Source organism: Diachasma alloeum, unplaced genomic scaffold (assembly GCF_001412515.2).
Source record: "Diachasma alloeum isolate Michigan unplaced genomic scaffold, Dall2.0 Dall_scaffold_00603, whole genome shotgun sequence".
Taxonomy (NCBI): Eukaryota; Metazoa; Arthropoda; class Insecta; order Hymenoptera; family Braconidae; genus Diachasma; species Diachasma alloeum.
In genome coordinates, this window is record NW_021680735.1 from 669,452 (window position 1) to 694,366 (window position 24,915).

The 24,915-nt window shown below is 35.8% G+C and overlaps 1 protein-coding gene and 1 long non-coding RNA gene across 2 annotated transcripts in view; one reads left to right on the forward strand and one right to left on the reverse strand.

Moving 5' to 3' along the window:
- Positions 1 to 24,915, forward strand: part of LOC107043579 — a 52,410-nt gene that overhangs the window by 17,186 nt on the left and 10,309 nt on the right. Inside the window, exons 2-9 of the mRNA XM_015265128.2 lie at positions 8,970 to 9,069; positions 10,070 to 10,218; positions 12,925 to 13,708; positions 14,757 to 15,004; positions 15,131 to 15,253; positions 16,888 to 17,145; positions 20,017 to 20,199; positions 21,738 to 21,863. Of these exons, the coding sequence (XP_015120614.1) occupies positions 8,970 to 9,069; positions 10,070 to 10,218; positions 12,925 to 13,708; positions 14,757 to 15,004; positions 15,131 to 15,253; positions 16,888 to 17,145; positions 20,017 to 20,199; positions 21,738 to 21,863 (1,971 nt within the window). The remainder of the gene's footprint in view (positions 1 to 8,969; positions 9,070 to 10,069; positions 10,219 to 12,924; positions 13,709 to 14,756; positions 15,005 to 15,130; positions 15,254 to 16,887; positions 17,146 to 20,016; positions 20,200 to 21,737; positions 21,864 to 24,915) is intronic.
- Positions 23,933 to 24,615, reverse strand: LOC107043580. Its single transcript, XR_001461253.2, has 2 exons — positions 24,501 to 24,615; positions 23,933 to 24,362 (listed from the first exon to the last, which is right to left on the reverse strand). It is a non-coding gene; the product is annotated as an uncharacterized LOC107043580 (long non-coding RNA).

The window sequence follows — 24,915 nt, forward strand, 5'->3', positions numbered from 1 at the left end:
GCTAAAACAGAGAAATACATTCTCACATAAAAGATTAAGGGGTAACGAAACCCGTCGCACGCAAAGGTTAGGGGTCCCCCCTAGCGATATTGCGGTTGGTTTTTTGGATTTTGTACGTGAAAAGTACAAAAGCCCATAAAATATAAATAAATGGATATAAATAAATAATAATGGTATGGAAACATTCTACATCATCTTCTGACTCGTAAAAGTACTTCCCTCTTACAATTGGTGCCCTGTAAAGGACATGTTGCCTCTTGGATATCACCCAATCATCATAAACAAGTTTTTACGAAAATTACGCAATAAAAGTACGTTTTTGTACTCAAAATCTCGGTCTTGGACCTCACTCGATCGCTCTCTTCTCATGAAAATAGCCATCGCCCAAGAAAAATCTACAAAAAATTGGTTTTTCTACCATGACTTGGCAGATTCCTACAAATAAAATGGCGTCGGCCTTGCCCTGGTCCTTGCCGTTAAATAATTTGCATTTTTTTTTGCATAAATAAGAAAAGCATGAGAACAGAGCGATGCGTTCCGCTACTCTCAATACGGGGAAAAAGTTTCATTGATTCTCATTGCAGAGAATCCAAGAAAACTTGTTTTTGGTAAACGTCTTTTTGTAGTCGGTTCCGTTACCCCTTCAACTGCAGAGCCGCTAATTGGCCAGAAGTTTACCTACAAAAACGCGATACTGTACATCAATTTTTCTAAACTAGTTTTCATACATGTAAATACTGTAAATAATTTTGTTGACCGAGTAAAAACCTTGTTGAGTAAAAAAAAGTCATTCGTTCGGTTAAAATAAATCAAATTTGTCAATTCAGTAGCGAAGTGGTAAAATGGTATAAGTCAATTTTGACTATTGACCAGTTTTCAATGAATATCTCGGAATCTAAGGGAGATAGCAAAAGGTTTATTATAACCTTTTTTGAGCCGATTGAAAGCAGGGATCCCCATCAATATTAAATTTCTGTAATATTGCAAAAATTTGACCCTTACATTATTGAAGGTTTAAAATATGTTGATTCAATTTTTCCAATAATATAATATTAATAATCTGATTTTTTACGAATAATGAAATATTTAAAATTTGTTAATATGCAACTGTAAATTTACTACTAAGTGAATAATTCAAATTTTAGAAAGGGGGATTTTCGATTACGCAAGTAATCGTCAATCTTCCTACCTTAAATTATTGATTGATAAAATAGTTAAAAATTTGAATATTTGAATTGATGATATTTAATTACTCAAAAAATTACAAGATTGATGTTTTTCCATTTAGGGGCTCAAAAGTAATTGTAATAAAATATTACAAATTTGGCTATCCCTGATTGAGAGTTACAACAAATGTAATTGCAAAAATTTCGCTATCTCCCTTAGATTCGGAAATATTCCTCAAAAACTCAACCGGGAGATAAGTCAGTAGTGAAAAAGCATTTCACTGGAGAAAAAACAGCCAAAGCACTTGGATAGCGTAAATTGCGCCTAACAAAACGTAATTTACCTTTATATTTTCCTGTGCATTCCGTTGTGCTCAGTGTGTCCCTCATGAGCGTCGAAAGCATAAGAGGTTGATTTTAATGATCACCACAATGACGTCAGATGAGAACAAGTAATGGCCTGGAAATATCGATCATCAACGAGAAATTCAATCGCGTGAATAGAAAACGAATGGAGCCTTAATGAAGCGACAGAGATAGATTTCTGCTGCTTCTGTTCGTTGATTCTTGATTAAAGAACTTCATTAGAGAAAATCTGCGCCGATATTTTCTACTCGATACTGCGCCATTTGAATACCTACGGAGCTGCCATTATATCCAATGAAAGTGACACTTTAATCGAAACATTGGAGAATGAGACGCTTGGAACACCCGTGCGCATTGAATATTTAATGAGACACTACACTAATGGAAAATTTCTTCTCAGGTCTCCCGTGTATTTTCTTGAAGCATTCGGCAGAGGCAGAGGCCTTCAGTACTTTACTTCACGTGAAGTACACTGAAGGGGACTAGCTCAATTTAATGATTAATTATAGCATACACTGAGAGAATAAAAATTTCTAATATGTACGCGGGACATTTTACGAGACATCACGAAACAAAACTATGGAAAGATGATCTCGGTCTCAATGAACATGGAAATCTTTGCTCTCATCTCAGCCTCGAAATACACAATATCGACTTCTTTCGTAATGACTCCGAGTCAATTTATCTCATCTCGGTTTCCAGTTTTTCGCGTTTTTTAAGTGTAGAAAACCGAGACGAGACAAACCGAGACGAAAACCGTGATTTTACACTAAAAAACAGGAAAAGGTTGAGACCGAGATGAGATAAATTGCCTCGGAGTCATCACGAGAGGAGTCGATACTGCGTATTTTGAGACTAAGACAAGAGCAATGATTTCCAAGTTCATCGAGACCGAGATCATCTCTCCAAAGTTTTGTCTCGTAAAGTGTCTCGCGACATCACAAAGTGAAACCTGAAATTTCATGATTTTTTTCCCCCTAAAACACATTCAGTGTCACTGGCCAAAAAATTGGTAGTCAACTGTTCATGAAAATTCATTTTTTTTCCAACAGCGTAGGGTATCTGTGTAATCTAGGTGATGAGCCTTGTTAGCCAAATCTCGTCACCGGCTTTCGGCTCCGTTTGACTGCAATCTACCTAGGCGTTATTTGAGCAATTGTCTTAGATTCTGACTAGAGTGAATCGGTTGAGAACACTCGAAAGGTATCGAATTCTGGAATGATTGAACATCATTTCAACATTATTTAAATAAATTTAATTAACTGAGAATTTATAGGCACACTGAGCAAAGAATTTTCTACTATGTAGACCATGTTTACTTGAGAGAAGTAAATTATTTTCAATGGTTCAAATCACTGAATGATCGCGGTTCACAGAACACGAATGAGTTCTTATTTACCACTATCGTTGCGCAGTATATAATGAATATACACTGTTAAAAAAATTTCATTGAAGTTTCCAGGGTTTAGTCTTGAAATATGAAACAAGTGACGGTTTCATTGAAATTTCAGGGAATTTTACCATTGACAATTCGTGCTTTTCGTGGAATATTCATGGAAACTTTAAATTTCAGTTAAATGATTCCATAAAAATTAATGGAAATTGGGAAAATTCAAGCAAAAATATCCTTGAATTTTCAATTTTTTGAAACTTCAGAGCAATTTCTTATTGAATTATCATGTTTACATTGAAAATTCATGGAAATTTCGGAATCTTCATGGTTCTTCCACTGAAAAATCAGGAATTTCCTTGAATTTTCAGGAAAACTTGAAGTTTCATAGACTTTTTTCCGTTAAATTGAATTCCGTGTCATTTTCTGGAAAATTCAGTTAAATTTTTTTAACAGTGTATTACATATCGAAATATTGCAACTGCATAACAAGAAAATCATGAAAAACAATAGATACTTGAAGCTTGACGATTCTTCTACGCGATTTGAGTGAGTTCATTTGCGACAAAATCAGTCTTGAGTACAAGAATATTTTAAAGGATGTGAGTTTCCTCGGGCCACCTAAGATGCCTAGGAGAATGAAACTATTGAAGAAAAATTACTCATCTCAAGAAAATGTTTCAGATATTAGAATTTTTTTCTCAGTGTATCTGTTTTTGATACGTCCTTTTATCGCTCAAGAAATCTTAATTTGAACATTGTTAATGACATGCAAATAATTCACAATAGGTGTGAAAATCCAAATTGTCATTGAAAATTCAATGATCATTCATCATGAAAAACTTAATTTTATTGAATTTCCAATCTAATATGAATATTCAGTGCCAAATTACATTAAATTTTCAGTGAAATCTCAACTTTCATGATTTTTTCCCATAAAACGCATTTAGTGTCACTGATCTCTATACTGTCCTGAAAATTCAAGAACATATTTACCAGAATTTTCTGGTCTTCTGTTCATTTTCGGAGAAAAATGGAACTGAAATTTACAATTCTCTTTAATTATCCACGCAATTCTAAATTTTCAAGTACGAAATTCCTTGAAATTTCAGTGGTAATTAAATTCGATAAAAATTTCCAAAAAGTGTACCGGATATCAGAATGCAGTGTGATGGCTATCCCTGCAGCAAAGAATGCTCCCTCCCCCAGCTGTTCACCCAATATCCTTCGATTCACCCAAAAATACCCTGAAATTCCCGATGAAAGCCCCCCTCCCCCCCCCTATAGTGTGAGTCTCGCTCCATTCGCGTGTCTAGCAGATTCAAGACTGATGGAAAAGTTCCATTATGTTGGTAGAGCTATTATTGCTGTTGTTTTCTCCCCGAAGATGGATGTTTATTTCCAACGATCATGGAGTGTTCTCTCGTACACCAAAACCAAAAGAAAAGATCACCTAGCGGAGAAGCGCCTCACATGAGGCCAGTCCATACAAACAACAGAGTTAGTCTGTACCTCATCCCTTTAAAAAATTCTATAAATGTTTTCTCCTGCTATTTCTGCCGGTATTTCTCATCGTTACCCGTATTACTTTCGATTATTTTTCTCTATTATTATTACCACTCGCCTCAACCCCCAACCCCCCCCCCCCCCCCCCNCGATAAAGCAGACAATGCGAGTGGTGCAGAATAAATACGAAAATAAATAGAAGAAGTATCGACAAGTAATAATTCAATTTTCTTGTTATTTCCAACTAGTCATAAATTACGTCGGTGCGCCTCGTATTATTTTCTTCATTTTTCGGCTGACTTTTCCCTCTCTCTGGTTTTTTTCCTCGCCGGAGAGTTTAAGGTTGAGAGAAAAAGAATGTAAATACGGGAGGTTTAACCCCGACACTTTGAAATGTTAAGCACTGACAAAAGTCAGTTCCAACTGGGCTTAAACTATCACGACAAAAGTTTATTCAGAGGCTGGTGTTAAAGAGAAAAGTGTCTGGTCGAGGGAGTGAGAGAGGAAAAATTGCCTCATTAGGAGAATGCTATGGTACAGATTACGCGTCTTCTGGTTGTGAGATACCCAATTTACATTTTAGGGGGGATTATTCTTTTATTGTTGTCTCGAGTGAGCTTGGTAGGGTCCGAGGGAGTAAACAATATTTCAGGGAATTACGGGTTACTTGGGGGAATTATTAATGAGGAGAAATTAAATTTAATTGGGATTGTGGAAGGGATTACAGTGAGATCTTTGCTAGTGCCTCTGCAGTTTATTTGGAAGGAGGATTATTTCAACAGTTGTTTTTAGGGGAGTTTGTTGATGGAAGTTCTTCCGGGATTTGTTCTGGGATGGTCAACAACTGTTGACTGTTTCGTTTAAATAATAGGATTGGAAAAGTTTCTTGGGATCGACAGGGTGACCCAAATGCGGGGGACAGTACGTGGGAGGTATTCGGAATTTATTTTGGTGACGTAGGGGGAAACCACGGCAAAATGAAATGGGGGGTTCTAACCCCAGAATAAAAATATTTTTTTTACTAGAAAAATCTAAAAATTTGGGGTTTTCACCCCCGATGACCCTTTTACCGTACTTCGAATAATTTGAATCTGTTTCGGAGGTCGAGGGGGTGCCCATCAACATTTTGCAGTTGAAAAATTTAGGTAGGTTTCAACCCCTGAAATGGAAATATTTTTTTTTTTACTAGAAAAATTAAAAAATTTAGGGGTTTCACCCCTGGTCACCCCTTTACCCTATTCCGAATGATTTGAACCTTTTTCGGGGGGGCGAGGGGATGCCCATGAACATTTTGCAGTTGAAAAATTCAAGGAAGTTCCAACCCCCAGAATGGAAATATTTTTTTTTACTAGAAAAATCTAAAAATTAGGGGTTTCCACTCTCGATCACCCCTTTGCCCTACTCCGAATGATTTGAATCTTTTTCCTGGAATTGAGGGGGTGCCCATTAACATTTTGCAGTTGAAAAATTTAGGTAGATTCCAACCCCTGGAAGAGAAGTATTTTTTTTACTAGAAAAATCTAAAAATTTGGGGTTTTTACCCCCGATCACCCCTTTAGCCTACTCCGAATGATTTGAATCTTTATCCCCTAGGCTCTTTACTCGGTCAGCTTACATGTTTTTAAGGTATAAATTTTAAATGCCCAGGGGATAATATAGCGTATGAATATACCGGTCGAAATAATTCATTGGATTTGAATCTTTTTTCGGGAGTCGAGGGGGTGCTCATGAACATTTTGCACTTGAAAAATTTAGGTAGGCTCCAACCACTGGAATAAAAAATTTTTTTTTTACTAGAAAAATTTAAAAATTTGGGGTTTTCACCCGCGATCACCCCTTTGCCCTACTCCGACTGAGTCGAATCTTTTTTTGGAAGTCGCGGAGGTGCCCATGAACATTTTGCAGTCGGAAAATTTAGGTAGATTTCAACCCCTGGAATGGAAATATTTTTTTATACTAGAAAAATCCAAAAATTTGGGGTTTCCACCCCTGATCGCCCGTTTACCCTACTTCGAATGATTTGAATCTTTTTTCGGGGGTCGAAGGGGTGCTCATGAACATTTTGCAGTTGAAAAATTCAAAGAAGTTCCAATCCCTAAAATGAAAATATTTTTTTTACTCGAAAAGTCTAAAAATTTGGGGTTTTCACCCCCGATGATCCCTTTGCCCTACCCCGAATATATACATTCGCGATATGATTTGCATTCCTTTTGCTCGATATTCGGTCCTGATGCACAAATGTTTACATACATCCCAGAAATACGAGGAAAATACAGGTTTGGATGCAGGAACGTAAATACGATACCCAGAAATAAGATCGTATGTACCTATTATGCAATGATATTTGCACGATTCCCACTTCGATTCTCTGCTCTGCATGTTGCCATGTCAACGGCTGCTATCAGCCACCGTAATGTAAACGAAACTTAATATTTGTTGAAACACGATATTTCGGGAATTCCCTGATTGAGTATCCCGACTGGAATTGAGCGACGGGTAGACAAACATAATGCGATTACGGGTTAACATATATATTCGACTACTACATAACAAACAAAAATGTTAATCCTAATTTGCGAGAGCTCATTCATCTAGAAATCCGGTGACACAGTGATTGCTGATTCCCGCGTCGGGGATTTGGTTCTAATTGGACGTACCCAGGTCTTTTAAGATCTCTCCAGACCTAGATTGACCTGCTAAATCCTAATGACACGGACGAAAAAATTTAATAGAAAAATCTATCGAATTCGTTCGAAAATTCTATTGAATTTCTATTAAACTTTCTATTAGTTTTTGGCTGATTCTATTGACACGTTCAATAGAAAACATTCAATAGAGAAACTCAACAGAATTCGATTTTTCGACTCAATAGAAAAAGTCAACAGAATTCGACTTATTCTTTTCATATATTTTCTATAGAATTTGCTCGACTCTAGTTTTCTACGTTTTTTTCACTCTATTTTTAGTTTCTTCTCATCAAGAAAATCAAACGAAAAAACTTACCAAATTTGAGCCGAGGAAATTCTATAGAAAATATCTCAATAGAATAAGTTATATAGAAAAATGGAATTCTATTGACTTTTTCTACTGAATATTTTCTATTGAACATTTCAATAGAATCGGCCAAAAACTAATAGAACAGCTCAATAGAATTTCAATAGAATTTTCTAACGAATTCGATAGGTTTTTCTATTAAATATTTCCGTCCGTGGAGTTTTGCGACGTAGTTTTCCTTTCGACATCATCAATTCTTTTCGGCCGTGAGAAGTCCTCCTCTGTACTACCTAGGCCTGGGGATTTCACGAGGGGGTGGAGGGGGAAGGCATGTATGCGGAGGGTTGAAATTTGTACCCAACAAAGAGAGAGGGTTGCAGAATATATTTTAGCCACCCTCATCTCTCAGTTTGCATGCGGTGTTTAAATAGAAAATAGTAAACGTTGATTCTGTATTTATTAACCCTCCTGATGTCGATGGAACCCTCGGCGGCGACAGAAAGGACGAAAAAAAATACTTTTTCATTTTCACTGGGTCAAGGGTCAAAATCGAATTTTTTTCGTCAAGTGAATGTTGAATCTGTAATTATTGACCCCTCTAATGCTAATGAAACCCTCGGAGGTGCCAGAAATGTCGAAATAAGAAATTTTTTTTTACTACCTGTCTGATGACTCACCCTTGTAGGGACAACAATTCGATCCGTAATTTTTCCCCAACGATTGAGAAATTTTACGGAACGGAACGTAGAAATAACTTACCAGCTTTCTGTAAGATTTTACTTCTTCGGGAAAAACTACGTGACAATTTCGTACTTTGTTCGGTGATGAACCTGAAAATTTACTGAACATTTCAGATTTCTTCTCTTCCATTCCGATAAAAATTGCCGAAAAACGATTCCCCATTGAATATTTCTCTCCATGTACCCAAGAATTCACGAATATTTATTCGCAATCAAAAATTTTCCATCTCCAAAATTAAAGTGGGTCGAAAAAAATTGAACGGACGAAAGAATATTGTTGGCACACTTTCTTCTTACTTTTAATGACAAACTCTCACCAACTCCGAAGATGTCGTCGCATTGGAAAAGGTATATTCGTGAATATCCACGTAAAATACTGAGTGAACTTTTACAATGTATAAAATCAGATAAAAAAGTTCGATATAGCTGGATTTCGCTAAAATGAACCTGGATAGAATGCTTTTTCCGAGGTAAGAAGCGCTTGCTACGTTCCATCATCACCCTGGCGCCCTCGCCGTTACTATGAACTCTCGTCGCCTCTATTCACCCTTCGAATGTACCTAGAAAACTGAAACTGAACTTGGGTTGACGATGTAAGAAAACTTGCCAGCGACACAGACCCGAGGAAAAACTTTTCCGAATTGTCATCGAGTTGAGTTGGCAACAACTTTACGTCTCTTTGTACATTTTTTTTCCATTCTTAATCATTTCTTTTCGTGTTCTGTTGCGGATGGATTCTGGGGTGGCCACTTGAGTGAAGCACATGGGACGTTCATTTCTCACGTTTCTTCTTCATCTTTCTTTCAGGTTTTTGCCAAAACATTGAGGGTACTCCACACTATCAAGTGGAATCTCAACTGAGTTGGAATGATCTTCATGATTTCGAGAGCCCGAAAGAGCAATTGATGTGAGATATTATTTTTAATTACTAACTTTCACAATTCATCGTCAATTGGTGATAAAAAACATGAGACAAGTGGAATTTTTTGAATAATTGGATTGATTTCAATAGACACTGCATTTTCGGATCCTCGTGATTCAAGGAGAGACTGCTGAGTTTTAAAATTTGCGGGCTAAAAATAAATAATTAGTGCAAAAACAATTTTCTTATCGTTCATTTGTCCCACAGACGCTTGAAGTATTAAAAATACTCCAGGGCCTCCAATTTTTCAGCTACAAAAGATTTTTTTTAATTTTTGCAAAACAGTGTACGATAGCAATTATGAGTTAGTTTTTTTTTTAAATCGACTCCTACACAGCTAATTTCGTTGTTTTAATTACTTAAGTATCATGAAGTTGAATATTCAAATTTTTAACTATTTTATTAATCAATAATTTAGGTAGGAATTTTGTCGATTATTTGTGGAATCGAGAACTCCCTTTTGAAAAAGTAGAATAATTCAATTAATGGTAAATTTACAGGTCCATATTATCAAATATTTAATTCATCATTAACCGGAAGAATTAGATTACTAATATTATACTATTTCTAAAATTTGTTCGGTATATTTTAAACTTTTATTAATGTAAGGGTCAAATCCTTGCAATATTACAGAAATTTAATATTGATGGGCTAATGAACAGATGGAATTGAATCTTTTTTCCCAAATGTAGCTATTTTTGAACCCTATCGATCCCCATTAATTAAAATTCAATTCATCGATTAAAAGGTGTTTTCTAATTTTCGAATTTCTTTGAAAATCGGTTGTCCCACGATAGCGAAAAAAAAATGTGCTGATTTGATTGAATGATGTCGTAAAGAATTTGTTTAGATGCCATCAATTGCTGATTCCACAAATATTTCTCATAGCGAAAAAATCCCTCATTCGTTCTACAATAGGGGTCTGAAATTGTGACATTACTTTTATCTGTCCTAAACTGAAACATTTCAATTCATTCCAAACCAGCTGGGACACAATGCTCTCCAACGAACGGAAGCACTCACCAGCCGCCCTAAAACCCCCCTCCACTCTCCCCCAGGACAAGACGCCGATTGACACTCCGGTAAATTACTTCAATGATAACTCAAAAATTCCTGATCTCAAAGTACACTCTAGTAAGTAGACCCTCTCTACTTCCACACAGAGATCGGCACAAATATTATTTTCACCAATATTTACACCGCAAATATATATTTTTCATCACGCTGTGATGAAAAGTGAACTTTTCATGCACGCTCCGCGTGCCTAAAAGTCGACTTTCCGGCACATTGTGATGAAAAATATTGTTCGTAACTCGTGAAAAAATGTTTTTTGCACTCGTTACGAAATATACTATTTTACTTAATAGCTAATAACGTGTAAATATTTTTCATTATATCGTCGCATTAAAATCAAAGGGGCGTAAGTGCCAAAACACCCATTTTAAAAGTGAAAGGGGCGTATGTTCCGAATTCCTGTTTTTTCTGTTTTTCATGGAATTTCTGACCAAAAATCGGAAAAAAAAAATCTAGGAAAAAGGCGTAATTGCTATATTTCAACGGGAAAGGGGCGTATCTCCACACTTACGCCTGTTTCATTTCATTCAAAAAATGACACTTACGCCCTTTTTACATTATGTGTTGTGCACTTCGGATGACACATTTCATGTTGAAATAAAACGAAAAGGGCGTAAGTCCCACATACGCCTCTCTCTCATTATATCTTAGGTCTACTCGCGATAATGAGTTTTATATTGTTATATCAACATAAAACGCTTTAACTATTTTCTTCTTCCTTTATGGTCTCATTTTCTTCCGAAGTGTTCAAAGCAGTCACGACTCGAAATTTCATACAGATAATTTCCTGAAATTCGTAGTTATAATTTAAAAAAATGAAATAAATTAATGAATGAAATCGAATAAATTTAGAAGAAAATTTTAGAAAATTTTAGTTTAGTTACTGATATTTCTCATGAAATTGTTTCATTCAAGCAAAAAATCAAAGGGAAATAATTTGAACATTCATGATGAGAGGGAGGGAGGGGAGGTTAATGTAGAATCAAATATTATTTATTATTAGGGCTGTAGTGCATGTGATTCCGTTTATACTTGATGAATCAATAGGAACGAACAGTAACAAATGAAGGGACATATATATTGGAGTTACGCCCCTCTGTGATTATTGCTTCAAAAACAAAGGGACGTATGTGCCTGAGTTACGCCCCTTTGGAATTATTCATTCTCAATATGAGCTAGAAAAGAAACAAAAAGTATAAAAAGAAAGAGGCGTATGTGCTGGAGATACGCCCCTTCAGTAGTTGCTAGTCGGACTTACGTCCATTTGCCACTTCAGAAATTTGTCCACAAAAAACCTTTCATAAGTTGAGAAAACTCCATTTCGAAGGAAAAAAAAAACATACGCCCCTTTGGTATTAAGAGAAAAAAAATCTCAGAGAAATGGCACTTACGCCCCTTTGATTTTAATGCGACAATATTATCTATGAGTATTGAGAAATTCACATTTTTCAAATACCGTATCAAAGAGGAATAATTAACAATAAAAAACTATTATTTATCTCATCAGGAATTCCACTTGAATATTTTAGAGTAGTCATTCAATCAATAATCAAATCGAAAATCTTTCTCAATATTCATCTAATCAATAATGAAAACAAAAATATTTTCATTATTCTGTTAATTGGTTATGTTGACCGTCAAAATATTCATTACTGTGACAATGGACAATGATTATTGAAATGCCATTCCTTATGATGGTAGTCAGAAATAAAAAGTTTCTATTCCTCAATTAATCAGTAATTATGGGTAGACATTATTGAATACTCCTCTAATTAATAATGAAATCTATCTCATAAATTGAATATTTTTAGGGAAGAGCTAAACTAAGAAGCAAGTTAAAATGGACAATGAACCAAAAATTAGCTGTTGGGCAGTTAGGTCCGTCATACGGCAATCAATTTTCAATGAAGAAAAGAGTTTATATAGTGTTTCACATCTTGTGACGTTAAAGGATATTATTATGATAGATACGATTTGTATCTATTACTACGATAATGAAAAATTGATTTGCTTTCATTATTCATGACGACAGAAATTGGGATTTGCTGGTTTTCATTTTCCATTGACATAATAATGAAAATCAATTTTGTACCATTATTCACTGGGAAAAAAAATTACTTTTGCCAAGGAATGATTTTCTTGGGAGAAGAATTATTTTTTTTAGGAGCTTATTTCTCTAGGCCAGTCATTCCCAGGTGGTCCATGTCCATCTCCAAATATTACAATTATGTTGAATAATGAGATGATTATGCTACATATGACCTTGAATGAACACGCTTCATTTTTTTTCAATTTTTTCAATTTCGAGGTTTTCTAACGTATAATAATTTGAAATAATTTTAAAGGTTAATAATTGTCAATGGAGTTCATTCAAGGTCATATGTAATATAATCATCCCATAATTGAACATAATTGTAATATTTAGAGGTGGACTTGGACTCCTTGATAATGACTGGCCTGGAGAAATACGCTCCGCAAAAAATAAATTCTTCTCCCAAGAAAATGATTCCTTGGCAAAAGTAATTTTTTTTCTCAGTGTTGATTGATAAATTATTTGTATCTTTTTTCACTTTCATTTCTCATTAGCATCACAATGAGAACTACATTTGGTATTATTATTCATTACGAAAAAAATCATAATTCAATTCTTTTTATTAACCATTGATATGGTAATGAAATATTAATAGTCGAAATTATTTTCCTGCCGATCTCTGCTCCCACACACCCCAAAAAAAACTCCAATAAGAACAGCCATAAATTTTTCAGCACCGGGGAGATCCAATAAGCGACGAAAAAACGATTATCGGAATCATAAAAAATATAAACACCTGAGAGCTCGCAAATACTTCACCCAAGCGAGGAGCAAGGAGCAGGATGAATCATTAATGAGAGTTGATAAAGGACCTGACAGGGGCTACTGGCGATCGAGGTCGCACGAGAGAACCCAATCTAGAAAATTAAAATCACGGGATGAGAAAAATTTACTTTCTGCACTCACCTCCGAGGATTCCCCTCAACTATTCAATAATTCGAGAGGGAATCGTTCTCACTGGAATTTTACAAACTTCTTGAATCAGAAAAAAATTGAGAGAAATGTGGAGAAGTTACTGACGAGAAATCTTGAGAAAGAAATTATAAAAATGAGACGAGAACGGCCATTTGCATTGACAAAAAGTGATGAGAAAATGACGGAATTATCGCTGAGGAAAAATGAAATTTTGGAGAGCGAGAGTGGAGCTTCTGTTGAGAGCAGGGAGATTGTGAATTCACGCCGGGAAAATGGTTTTTCCGTGAGCGATAATCAATTCGATAATTATGATCAATTGAAGGGAGTGGATTCTGATATCAATGGGAGGAATATCGATGGGGTCAATTTATCTGATACTTTCGGCCGTGATACGGAGAGTGCTTCACCTACAAATGACTCTGGAGAGGACGGAAAATTGTTGGAGGGAGTTGGTAATTTAGAGTCACTGGGTGACCTCTCCTGCATGAATGGGAGCTTCGTACCTGCGCCTTACATTCCCCATGGAGTTATTAAATACGTGAAGTAAGTTGGGTGAAATAATGTTGTGCGGCTGGTTGGGGAAATAAAATATTGGGTAGATGACGATTGAGAGGATCGAGTTTAGCTAGAGATTTTTGGTAATTTTGTTGGGGATTTGAGGTGTTTACAAATGGCCATTTTCGGGATTAATTTTGACTGGAATGAACTCGGTTTTTCCATCTTATGAGAGAACTGTTCTTACGATGTTCTTCAAAAAACTAATTAGTGACAGATTGATAAATTCCAAATACGGTGAAATACGATTTTTTGGACAATTCTGTAAAAAATGGAAATCTCGTGAAAGCATTCCTTATTTGATTCAAAAAATTTATTAACAAATTAGTTCTTATTTGATTCAACAGTTATTGTTACCTGCAGCAGCAATACATGAGAATTTTTTCCAGAAATCCATAGGGACTAACTGTTAGGTCCGATTGTCTTGGGATATATTTAGCTTAATAACTCGGAAAACAATCGGACTCGCGGAAACGGATTTTAAAATTCTCCATCTAGCGCGCATCACCGGTACTAACTTTTCGTACGAATTCGAAATATAAGTCCCAACGCCCTCCCTCTGTTCTCGTTCTATTCGGATTCTTTCTCATTACTATTTCAGTAAATTCTCAATATTAATTCGTATGGCTTATTTGAAAGATCTTTTCAACATTCAATGCTTCACATTATGTACGTAGAATTAACAATAATTCTTGAATTGTTATTAACAAAAAGGTAAAATCAAATCATTTTCCGAAATTTAGTTCTCGGACATTTTTATTCATTTTCGATTTCCAATTTCTATCTGTAATAATTTATTCTTTGATTCGAAATCATGATTTGAGATGCGATAATTATCGTTATTCCTCAGGTGAGCGGTACAGGCACCACTTAATCTCAAGACATCCTCCGCAAAAAGTATTTTTCACTGGATTACATTCCACTCCGCGATTACCGTTCTCACAGTAAAATTTGCCGAGATGTTCTACATAATTTTTCAATCCTCTTCGCCCAAGCTATTATTTCCACTCAATTAACTTCTTCTTATTTACCCAAGGTCATCAAAACCAGAGCACGAATATCTCGAAGCGGACTATACATGCACCACTGGCTTCATAATGTCGTCAAACAACACTCGCCTCTTCTGCAAAAATCGTAAATGGCTAGGCGAACAGCCATTGTGCACGAAAAAACCTGATGAATTGTGTTTGCATTCAGAATGTGAGCACATTTGTGCAGTAGACAATGGCATGGCCAAATGCTCCTGCCACAAAGGATTCAGCCTTCGAGGCAATAAATGCATCGGTACAGCTCCTACATTATTAAACGACATTACAGTATAACAGCAGTGACATTATGTGCATTCAAATGTCATTAAAGTTTATCAAGTCTCTTTATGGACTATTTCAACATCTTGGTTTGTATTTACAGATGTGGATGAGTGCGAGGAGGAAAATGGTGGTTGTCAATATACGTGTGTCAATATTGTGGGGAGCTATCGATGCCAGTGCCCCGGAGGAATGAAATATGGAGACGACAAGTTCACTTGTATAGGTACGGATATCAGGAGGACGAAAGATGACGGGGATAAAAAATTGGGTGATTGAAGTTCAATAGCTTGGAATATTGATTTTGAGGGAGGAATGTAATTCATGGGAGAGAATTTTGAATGTTTAGGGTAGATTTTTTCGTTATTAAATACGTGAAGTAAGTTGGGTGAAATAATTTTGTGCGGTTGGTTGGGGAAATAAAATATTGGGTAGATGACGATTGAGGGGATCGAGTTTAACTAGAGATTTTTGGTCATTTTCTTGGGGATTGGAGGTGTTTACGAATGATCATTTTCGGGATTAATTTTGACTGGAATGAACTCGGGTTTTCCATCTTATGAGAAAACTGTTCTTACGATGTTCTTCAAAAAACTAATGTGATAGATTGATAAATTCCAAATACGGTGAATACGATTTTTTGGACAATTCTGTAAAAAATGGAAATTTCGTGAGAGCATTCCTTATTTGATTCAAAAATAGCATCTTATGTCATAAGGCGATAAAAGTATTATTTGGCGAATGTGGCTTTATTATGGAGACGACAAGTTCACTTGTATAGGTACGGATATCAGGAGAACGAAAGATGACGGGGATAAAAAATTGGGTGATTGAAGTTCAATAGCTTGGAATATTGATTTTGAGGGAGGAATGTAATTCATGGGAGAAAATTTTAAATGTTTAGGGTAGATTTTTTCGGCGATATCTGTGGGACTGGTGGGTCCATGAAATAAATTGAATGATTATTCTATTATTATTTGTATTTTATTATTATTAATTTACTTATTTACTTTAATTATTATAATTAATATGTTTTATTTCTATTATTATTTTTTATATTAATAACGGTAAAATGTTTAAAGTCATGGGATAGAAACTTTTTTTTCAAATTATTGATAGTGTAGTTTTGAAAATTACTCTCCCTTTTGATAATGTTTGCAAAAAGATTGTCGAATTTGTTTTGAAAAATGTATGAGTTGAATCATTTTTTTAAACTTTAAATTGTCCTAAAGAGTTAGTTAAAAGAAAAAAAAATTATTCAATTGATTTTACAATATCAAAATTATTTAACACAAAATGATTCATTTGTTTTTTCATTATTCATCGTTCAATTAAACTTTATTCATTTTTTCAACTGAATGCATTTTTTATCGACTAATTTTTAAACAATTTCGGAATAAAAACTATCAATATTGCACTCCCCAAAAGTATTAATATGAAAGCATTAATACTATAGTTTGCAAAATTATTCCTGCACTCCATAGTTTACCAAAATAATTCTCAAATTTGTTCTAAAAAGGAAAAATTCAAGATATATTTTCAATTAGGGGAGATTGGAGTAAAATGGACACTTCACTTTTTTAAAAATGTTAATGACAGGTTGAAATGATGATAAAATGTAATATTTTTCTTTCAATGCAAAGAACAATTCTTGCCCTTTGTGATGAGCCTAAGCTGAGCTCCATTGATGAATTTGTTTCTGAGTTATGAGTAATTGAAAAAAAGTCTAGTGTCCATTTTACCCCACCGTCCCCTACTACGATTTATTCACCCGCTTTTTTCCCCTCATAAATCATAAATAAATGCAGACGCAGAATGTTCCACAAAATAATGACGGGATTTAATAACTTGAACATTCAGATGTCGACGAGTGCTCGGAGAATAATGGTCGTGGGCCATGTCAGGACAGGTGTCGTAATACCGAGGGTGGATATATTTGTTCTTGTGAGGGATTGCCCGGCGCTGTTCTTTCGGCTGACAATCACACCTGTCAGACGGCCGGGCATTGCTCCGATAACAATGCTGGCTGCTCACACACGTGTCTTTCCACTGCCGGCAGGATTTTTTGCCTCTGCCCCGACGGTTTTGTTCTTCAGGATGACTGGAAAACTTGTCAAGGTCAGTATCAACAGCAAATATGAGGTTTATGACTGAGTTTTACAGCTGTCGTAAAGTTTCATGGTTTATGTATGACTAAATGCGGGTTTATGGACGATGTTCCATATGTGGATTACATGATTCTTGTGACTGATGTAAAATGTTTTATGTGGTGGAAATTTCACCAAAGTCTGCAGTGCTTCTCTTTATTGCGGTGAACAATTCAATGGACAAATAAAGTGAGTTATCCGGTAATTGGATCTAAAATTTCCGGTACAACTACTAAAACTTTTCATCAAGTGGTACACTGAGAGAAAAATTAACAAGTTCTTAAACAAGTCTGGGCCAAGAGAATCGTTAAGTGAAAATTACCAAAAAAATGATTGTTTGGTGAGAATTTGAAGGTCGAAAACATGAATAATTGTTCTACTTTCAACAACAACGGAATATTGGGCTGAAGAGGCGGATCAGTCATACACTGTTGAAAATTTTTGTCTGAAATTTCCGGTACACTTTTCGGAAATTTTTATCAAATTTAATTACCACTGAAATTTCATGGAATTTCGTCATTGAAAATTCAGAATTTCGGGGGAAAATGTAAGAGAACTGTAAATTTCAGTTCTATTTTTCCCTGAAAATAAATCGAAAACCAGATAATTCTGGTAAACATATTCTTGGATTTCCTGGATGGTGACACTGAATGCGATTTAGATGGAAAAAATAGATCTAAAGACTAAATCTATTTTTGCAATAAAAATTTTCAATCTCGGCGAACGTTTCGCATGTTTGGCGCAAAAAAAAATTTTTTTATTATTTTTACCACACGATTTTTTTGGCACAAGACTTGATTGAGAACTCTGCGTTTTTTTCCTCAGTGTACCGCCATGGACCCAGTTTGTGCCCCTGCAAGGACTGGAGATCGTTACGAGGCTCGATGAATATTATTCATCATTGAAAATTTTAGTAGCGAAGTGGTCAAACGTTTTCAGTCGACTTAGCTCTTAGCTGAGTTTTCGAGGAATATCTCCAAATCTATGGCAGATAGCGAAATTTTTGTTCACATCTTGTTTGAGGAGAGGATCTGTAAATTGGGTGGATTGTGGGAGGTGTTAGAGGATAGTTAAAGTAGGATGAGCCGTAAAAGAAAAAATACGGAGTTTTCTAAAGTCACAATTTATTGGTGGTCAACAGCCACCAAAGTCTGAAAATATGTACACTTTATACACGGTTGAATGTCTCTAGAAAGTTGTTAATTGATTTACTGAATTTCTACTGATAATTATTTAACTGCGTTGATTCACTCTAGACTGAATTTATAAAACTGAATAAATGAACTGAGTTGATGTACTGATCAGAACTGTACTGATACTATACGACGTCTACAGGTGATTTGCTCGAGATAGACTTATACGGTGAGAGGCTAAGCCTAAACTGATTCGCGCGTGTTTCGGTCACTTATGACTGATGACCCGAAGGGTCCCGGAGATTTTCGAACTAGGCCGAGCTAGTCAACCAGAATGTTCTGGAATTTTAATTGCGTTTCAAACATATCTTTTTTGAAGCTCTCAATGTGTTCTATCGAAAAGATGATAACAGAAATTTTGCTACCTGCCTTAGATTGTGAGATATTCATTGAAAACTCACGAATAGTCAAAATCGACTTAAACCGTTTGACCACTTCGCTACTGAATTCATTATCAATAATAAATTTAAACTATAAATATTTGGAGTTAATGGCCGACCGCAATAGTTGATTTTTCAATAATGGTGTTGGAAAAATTGGCCGAGGCAGTCTCCAGTAATTTGACAGGTTCAATAAAAAAGATTTTTTGTCGATGACACAACGTTTCGGTCTCCAGGGAGACCCCCATCAGGGGTTCCTTTAATCTTCCAATGCACTGTTCAAAATACATGACAATTATACATAAAACCAGAACCATGGAAATCACATATTGGCAAATGATTTTTTTTAGTGAGGATCTCCCTAGAGACCGAAACGTTGGGTCATCGACAAAAAATCCTTTTATTAACTTTTTATTGAACCTGTCAAGTCGCTAGAGACCGCCTAGGTCAATTTTTCCGACACCATTATTGAAAAATTAAACCATCAATATTATATTATTTTCAAATTTTGATGAGTATACAGGGTGACGTCAGCACCTTGTTTACAAATTGTGAGGAAATATCGAATGGAAAATTGGTAATTCAATGGCATAAGAATTATGAAATTACGATAATAAATTTTTGAATATTGAGCGTTAGAGTTTTTCAATGATTTACCCAACAACATCATGGTAGTCTCCCGCCATGCCGCCATGATTGAAAATGCCGACGGTACGGTTATGTGCGTTAGTTGGAACACCATTATGTTCGATAGTTTGAGCAATGTTCATTGCAACCCTGAATCGATAAGTTTATCAACATGAAGAGCGATATTAACTATCATATCGAGTCCCATTGACAACTGCGTCATCGTTTCCAATCATGGCGGTAGTCAATCGCAATAGAATTGGCTGAAGTATTGAAAAATTCTAATGTTCACTATTTAAATGTCTATCATCGGTATTTACTCATTTTTGTACCGTTGAATTCCCGATTTTCTATTCTATATCTGCCTGAAATTTGTAAACAAGGAGCTGACGTCACCCTGTATTTAAACATTTATCAATGTAAGTCGCCAAACCTTTTAATATTGAAGAAATTTAATATTGATGGCCATCCCTGACTCGAATATCCGTAATATCTCCCAAGACGACTGGCAAAATTTCAATTGTTCTTTTCTAAAAATCCTCGCCTTGTTTTTAAAATACAATAGAATAAAGCAATACTGATATTGTCCGCCAGAAATAGGGACGACTTATTATAAGTACAATACTTGTTACTTTGGATTAGATATCGACGAGTGCGCTGTTCCTGAGCTACAAACTGAGGTATGTAGATATGGATGCATCAATACTCCGGGCTCCTATCGATGCGTCAATAATCCTCTCGAGCTCAAGGATCAACCGGCCATCGAGAAGTGGAGGAGCCAATGCCCCCCTGGATATCGAGCATCTTCAGTCGTCACGTGTTTGGGTATGAATATCTACAAACAGTATCCAATTCCAGAGAAATTGAATCATATTTATGAGAAATCCAGTCCTTGCAATAAATTTGAGAAATTTTTGTCATTTCAATTCATTTTGCCATTTCACAAAACCTCATGTCTGAATTTCCGAAACTACGAAAACGGACGCGTTTCGCGCGCGTACCATTGGCTAGTGATTGATGCATGTTATTTTTTATAACTTTTAACAAACGATCTTTTTGGCGTAAGTAAAACTTGTTCGAGAACCCTTCTGGCGATCACTCGCTCTCAAGAAGATTCACCCCATCCAATCACTCATTTTCTTCCTCCAAAATCTCTCACGACTCATAATCAAATAATCGTTCACGGAAAAAAAATATTCTTGATTCAAGTATATTTTATACTCAATTGGGGGATGGATATTTCAATTCGAAGATGATTGTTTAGTCTGGTCACCAGAGGCGACCCTGCGACTTGGTCACTTCCGCGAGGATTCCCCGCCGTGTTATTTAGGCTCTAGCGTTGCCGAATTCACTCTACAGTGACCGGGCGCGTTTAGCGAGTTTCCGGCAACATCGCGCCATGGACGATTTCATTTAACGTGGAAAAAAATAATTCATCTGTCCGAAATAATTTGTTTTCTTTCGGAATTTTGGGAAATATTATTTTTTATTTTTCCGGTTAGCCAGTCAATTGTAATTAAAGAAAAACGACGCGCGGCGGGGTTTCCATCGAAGGGTAGCCAATCTAGGGTTAAGTGTAATGTAAGGGTCAGGCACTAAGTGTCAGAATATAGGGGTCAAAAAGTGGAGGTTAAAAAATGAGGGTCAGACCATGGGTGAAAAAAAGGGGGTGTTAGACAATGAGAGTTGAAATATAAGTCATATATTATGCTTGATTCCTGCTTTTAGTCCTTATATGACCCTCATTCCTTCCCCTAGGAACTCCAACTCAAAGAAAAACAAAAACTATTCATTATATTTTACTGAAAAAAATTATTATTATTACAGGTATTATGTATATTACTGTATATCGCCAGCGTCCTTCTGCCGGCAGATAATATTAAAATCTATTAACTATACCGAAAAATATAATTCCTCAGCCATTTACGGTTTTCCAAGCGATTTTAATATGAAGACAAATTAATAAAATTTCAAATAAAACGCCAAAAACAATTGTAGAAATTGCAGAGAAACTCATTAAATACCTCATTAATCCATTAGTTGTTCATGGAATCTTGACAGAATAATCATAAGAAAATCAAAAAATGACAGGCGATCAAAACATTCCTCATTCCTTCTCCTTTACATTCAGGCCCTCAGTTTTTTAATCTAATATTCCGACCCTCATTTTTTAACCTCCACCCTTTGACCCTTGTATTCTCACACCCAGTGACTGACCCTCATATTACACTTGAGAGCGCTTGGTACAAGCTGGACTGATACGAAATAATCATCTTCGAATTGAAACACCTATCCCCCCCGCGAGCATAAAATATACTTAATTCAAGTATATTATTTTTCCCGTGTTAAAAAATGTTTACCAGATATAAACGAATGCCTTGACAACAACGGTGGCTGCGACGAAGTCTGTGAGAACACAGAAGGCAGCTACTTCTGTGCCTGCAACGGCGATGAGAAAATCGTCTCATCAGACGGAAGATCCTGTGTAGGTGAGCATGAGTCCAATAAAAAATTATCTGAAAATCCAATTATGCGAGATGGAGAGGTTACATAACTGAATTGCAATTCTCATTATCGCCCTGCCTCGCATTTGAGATGAGACGATTGTTTACCCGGTATCTATGGGTTGGGGACCTAATGGGAAGCCGATAGACGCTTCAAAATTGAACTGGGGGCTGGCATACAGGCAATTCCAACGGCGCGTGCTTCAATGACCTTGTCTCTTATCAATTATAATGGTCTTGGAATATCCACGTTCTCGTGAATGACATTCACAACTTTGTGATTTTAATACCGTCGGGGATAGTGGAGTGCTGGGGGGAGAAGAGATGCATTTAGGATAAATCGAGCCGATAAGGCAAGATTCTTTTGAAAATTGACTATTCTGAAAACTAATAAGTTACTTAACGAGGGAAATGATGTCGGACAAAGGAATTCTGTAACTTCAATGACATATCAGTAGTGAAGTGGTAAACGGAGATAAGTCGACTCATCTCCCAGTTGAGTTTTTGAGGAATATTTCCGAATCTAAGGGAGATTCGGGAGATTGCGAATTTTTTGTAATTACATTTGTTGTAGATCTCAATCGGCTCTACAAAAAAGTATTCTTTGAAATGCAGCAAATATTTCTCTATCAGAATTACCGGGCTCAACGAAAAATCTCGAATGACCTCGGGACCCTTCGGGTCCACGCGTACATCACGAAGCAAATCGCCAAATATTAAACTTCAGTAGTATCAATCTACTCCTCAAAGAGTATACATCGGTTAGTCCGAGATTCACATATAGAGTACAGTATTAAACTAGCCGAGTATCGAGTACATCACCGAGTATTATATTGAGTCTAGCGCTCTGTGTAGCGTCTCTATTTTATTCAATTATCAATTAATTCCGAGTTAACTATCAATTATTTTGAGTCAATCATCAAGTTTAATATCGAGAGAATCTCTAGTGCAGTGAAAAGACTATTATCAAATTGACATTGAGACATTCACCAATTCGTGTATCCTTAAAATCAAGACGCGTGGCTTGCGCCACAAATAAAGTACATCACCAGTGTTTTGTAATCCGCGTGTCATTAATTTTCACCCTTTCCATATCACGTGTCCCCGATCCGCCCTAAAATTAGCTTCAATCTTTAACAAGTTAATAACTAAAATTTTGCTATCTCCCTTAGATTCTAAAATATTCATTGAAAACTGGTCAATAGTCAAAATTGACTTGTACCGTTTTACCACTTCGCTATAGTATACTGATATCAATTTCAGAATTCTTCATTCATTACACGGAGAGAAAAATTCAATAAAAATTACCAGAAAAAAAAACGTAAAAATTACGTTTCGAAATGTAATCCACGAGCGAAGTAAAATTCAATAAAAAGTGTGAGTCGGAGCTGAAATTGTACAAATCACCACGTAAATTCTACGATTTGTTGCGTAAAAATTAACCACCCGTCTGATGACTCACCCTTGTAGGGACAACAATTCGTTCCGAAATTTTTCCCCAACGATTGAGAAATTTTACGGAACGGAAAGTAGAAATAACTCACCAGTTTCATAAAAATTGTTGAACGTTCAAGAATTTTTTATTTTGGAGGCACAATAAGTGGGCAAGTTTCTGTAAGATTTTACTTCTTCGGGAAAAATTACGTGACAATTTCGTACTTTGTCCGGTGATGAACCTGAGAATTCACTGAAAGTTTCAGATTTCTCCTTTTCCATTCCTATAAAAATTGCCGGAAAACTATTCCCCATTGCGAATTACGTGAATTGTTCCGCAATTTTTACTGAATATTTCTCTCCGTGTAGAAATCACTGAATTCAAGTCGCATCGAGTGCATTCTAATACACTTGGTAACAAGCGGGCGGTGTCCATGAGAAGTTACTGATTTTTTCATGAACTAATTTTATCTCTTACTTCTGTAGGATCATTCCAGTGGAGGGAGTATTAAGGGTAATGATTAAGCATTATTGTGCTTGCAACTGAATCTTTATTCAAGTAATTAACTCTCAATTCTTAAAATTTCAAATAATTCGGATCTCAGTCGTATAAGGATGCATCTTGTTATACCATTGAATTTATTTCAAAAAATGAATATATTGTTACGTCAGAAGAATGAAAAAGGCGAACACGTAATTAAGGAAATAGAAGGGGCGAACAGTTTATTCATTAATTAATTATGCAGAATCCAGTCGATAATCTCTTTTGGATCCAGGGGAAAGAATGACGATAGATCCAGATGACAGTCATAACTCAACAGGCTTCACAGACATTCTTCAGATGGTTCACAATTTCGGGATTCGAAGGGGGATACGCAACAATATTTTTGATAGCACATTATTTCATTAGACGAGGATCACCTCCTAATGCTATGAGAGTGTACCATCTCCACGATTCGTAGTCCACACAGCGACACATACCTTCAACGCAGATTGCTTTCAAATCTTTCTTGCAGTCGCTGTCATCGCAGTCTTCCACACTCTTGCAAACTGGACAAATTATGGAAATTATTTTTCGATACATTTTTTCATTGATTTATTTCAAATGAGATCTTGGACTCGTATTTTAGAGAAACAAAACCATTTTTAAATTGTATTTCCAAATACAGAACGTTTGATTTTTATTACCTTTTGCCGTGACGCTCATCACAGCACACGCCAACAGGAAAATTATGAGAAACTTCATTGGAGGAGAATGAAAAACTTACGTTTACAGTACGAAGACTCTTGAAGACTATTGTAGTTTGTGGAAATTTACCGGGTATTAATATACTCCCAATCGGTGGATTGTTCTTGACAACAACAAAAGGTGGGGAGTCTTTATTTTTTTCTCTATTTTCAATACTGGAAATAACTCAAGTAATAATAATTCCTCGTCGACCATTCCATCTACGGTTTTACTCCTCAAATATGTGAAGGTCGGAGTAATCATCGGATTCTTTCTTGATAATAAGTCCTGAAAACAACCATTTTAGGAATAAAGTATTTTATCGATTGATGAATATCTTAACAACTTGTTATTCTCAATCAATGATTTTTCGTT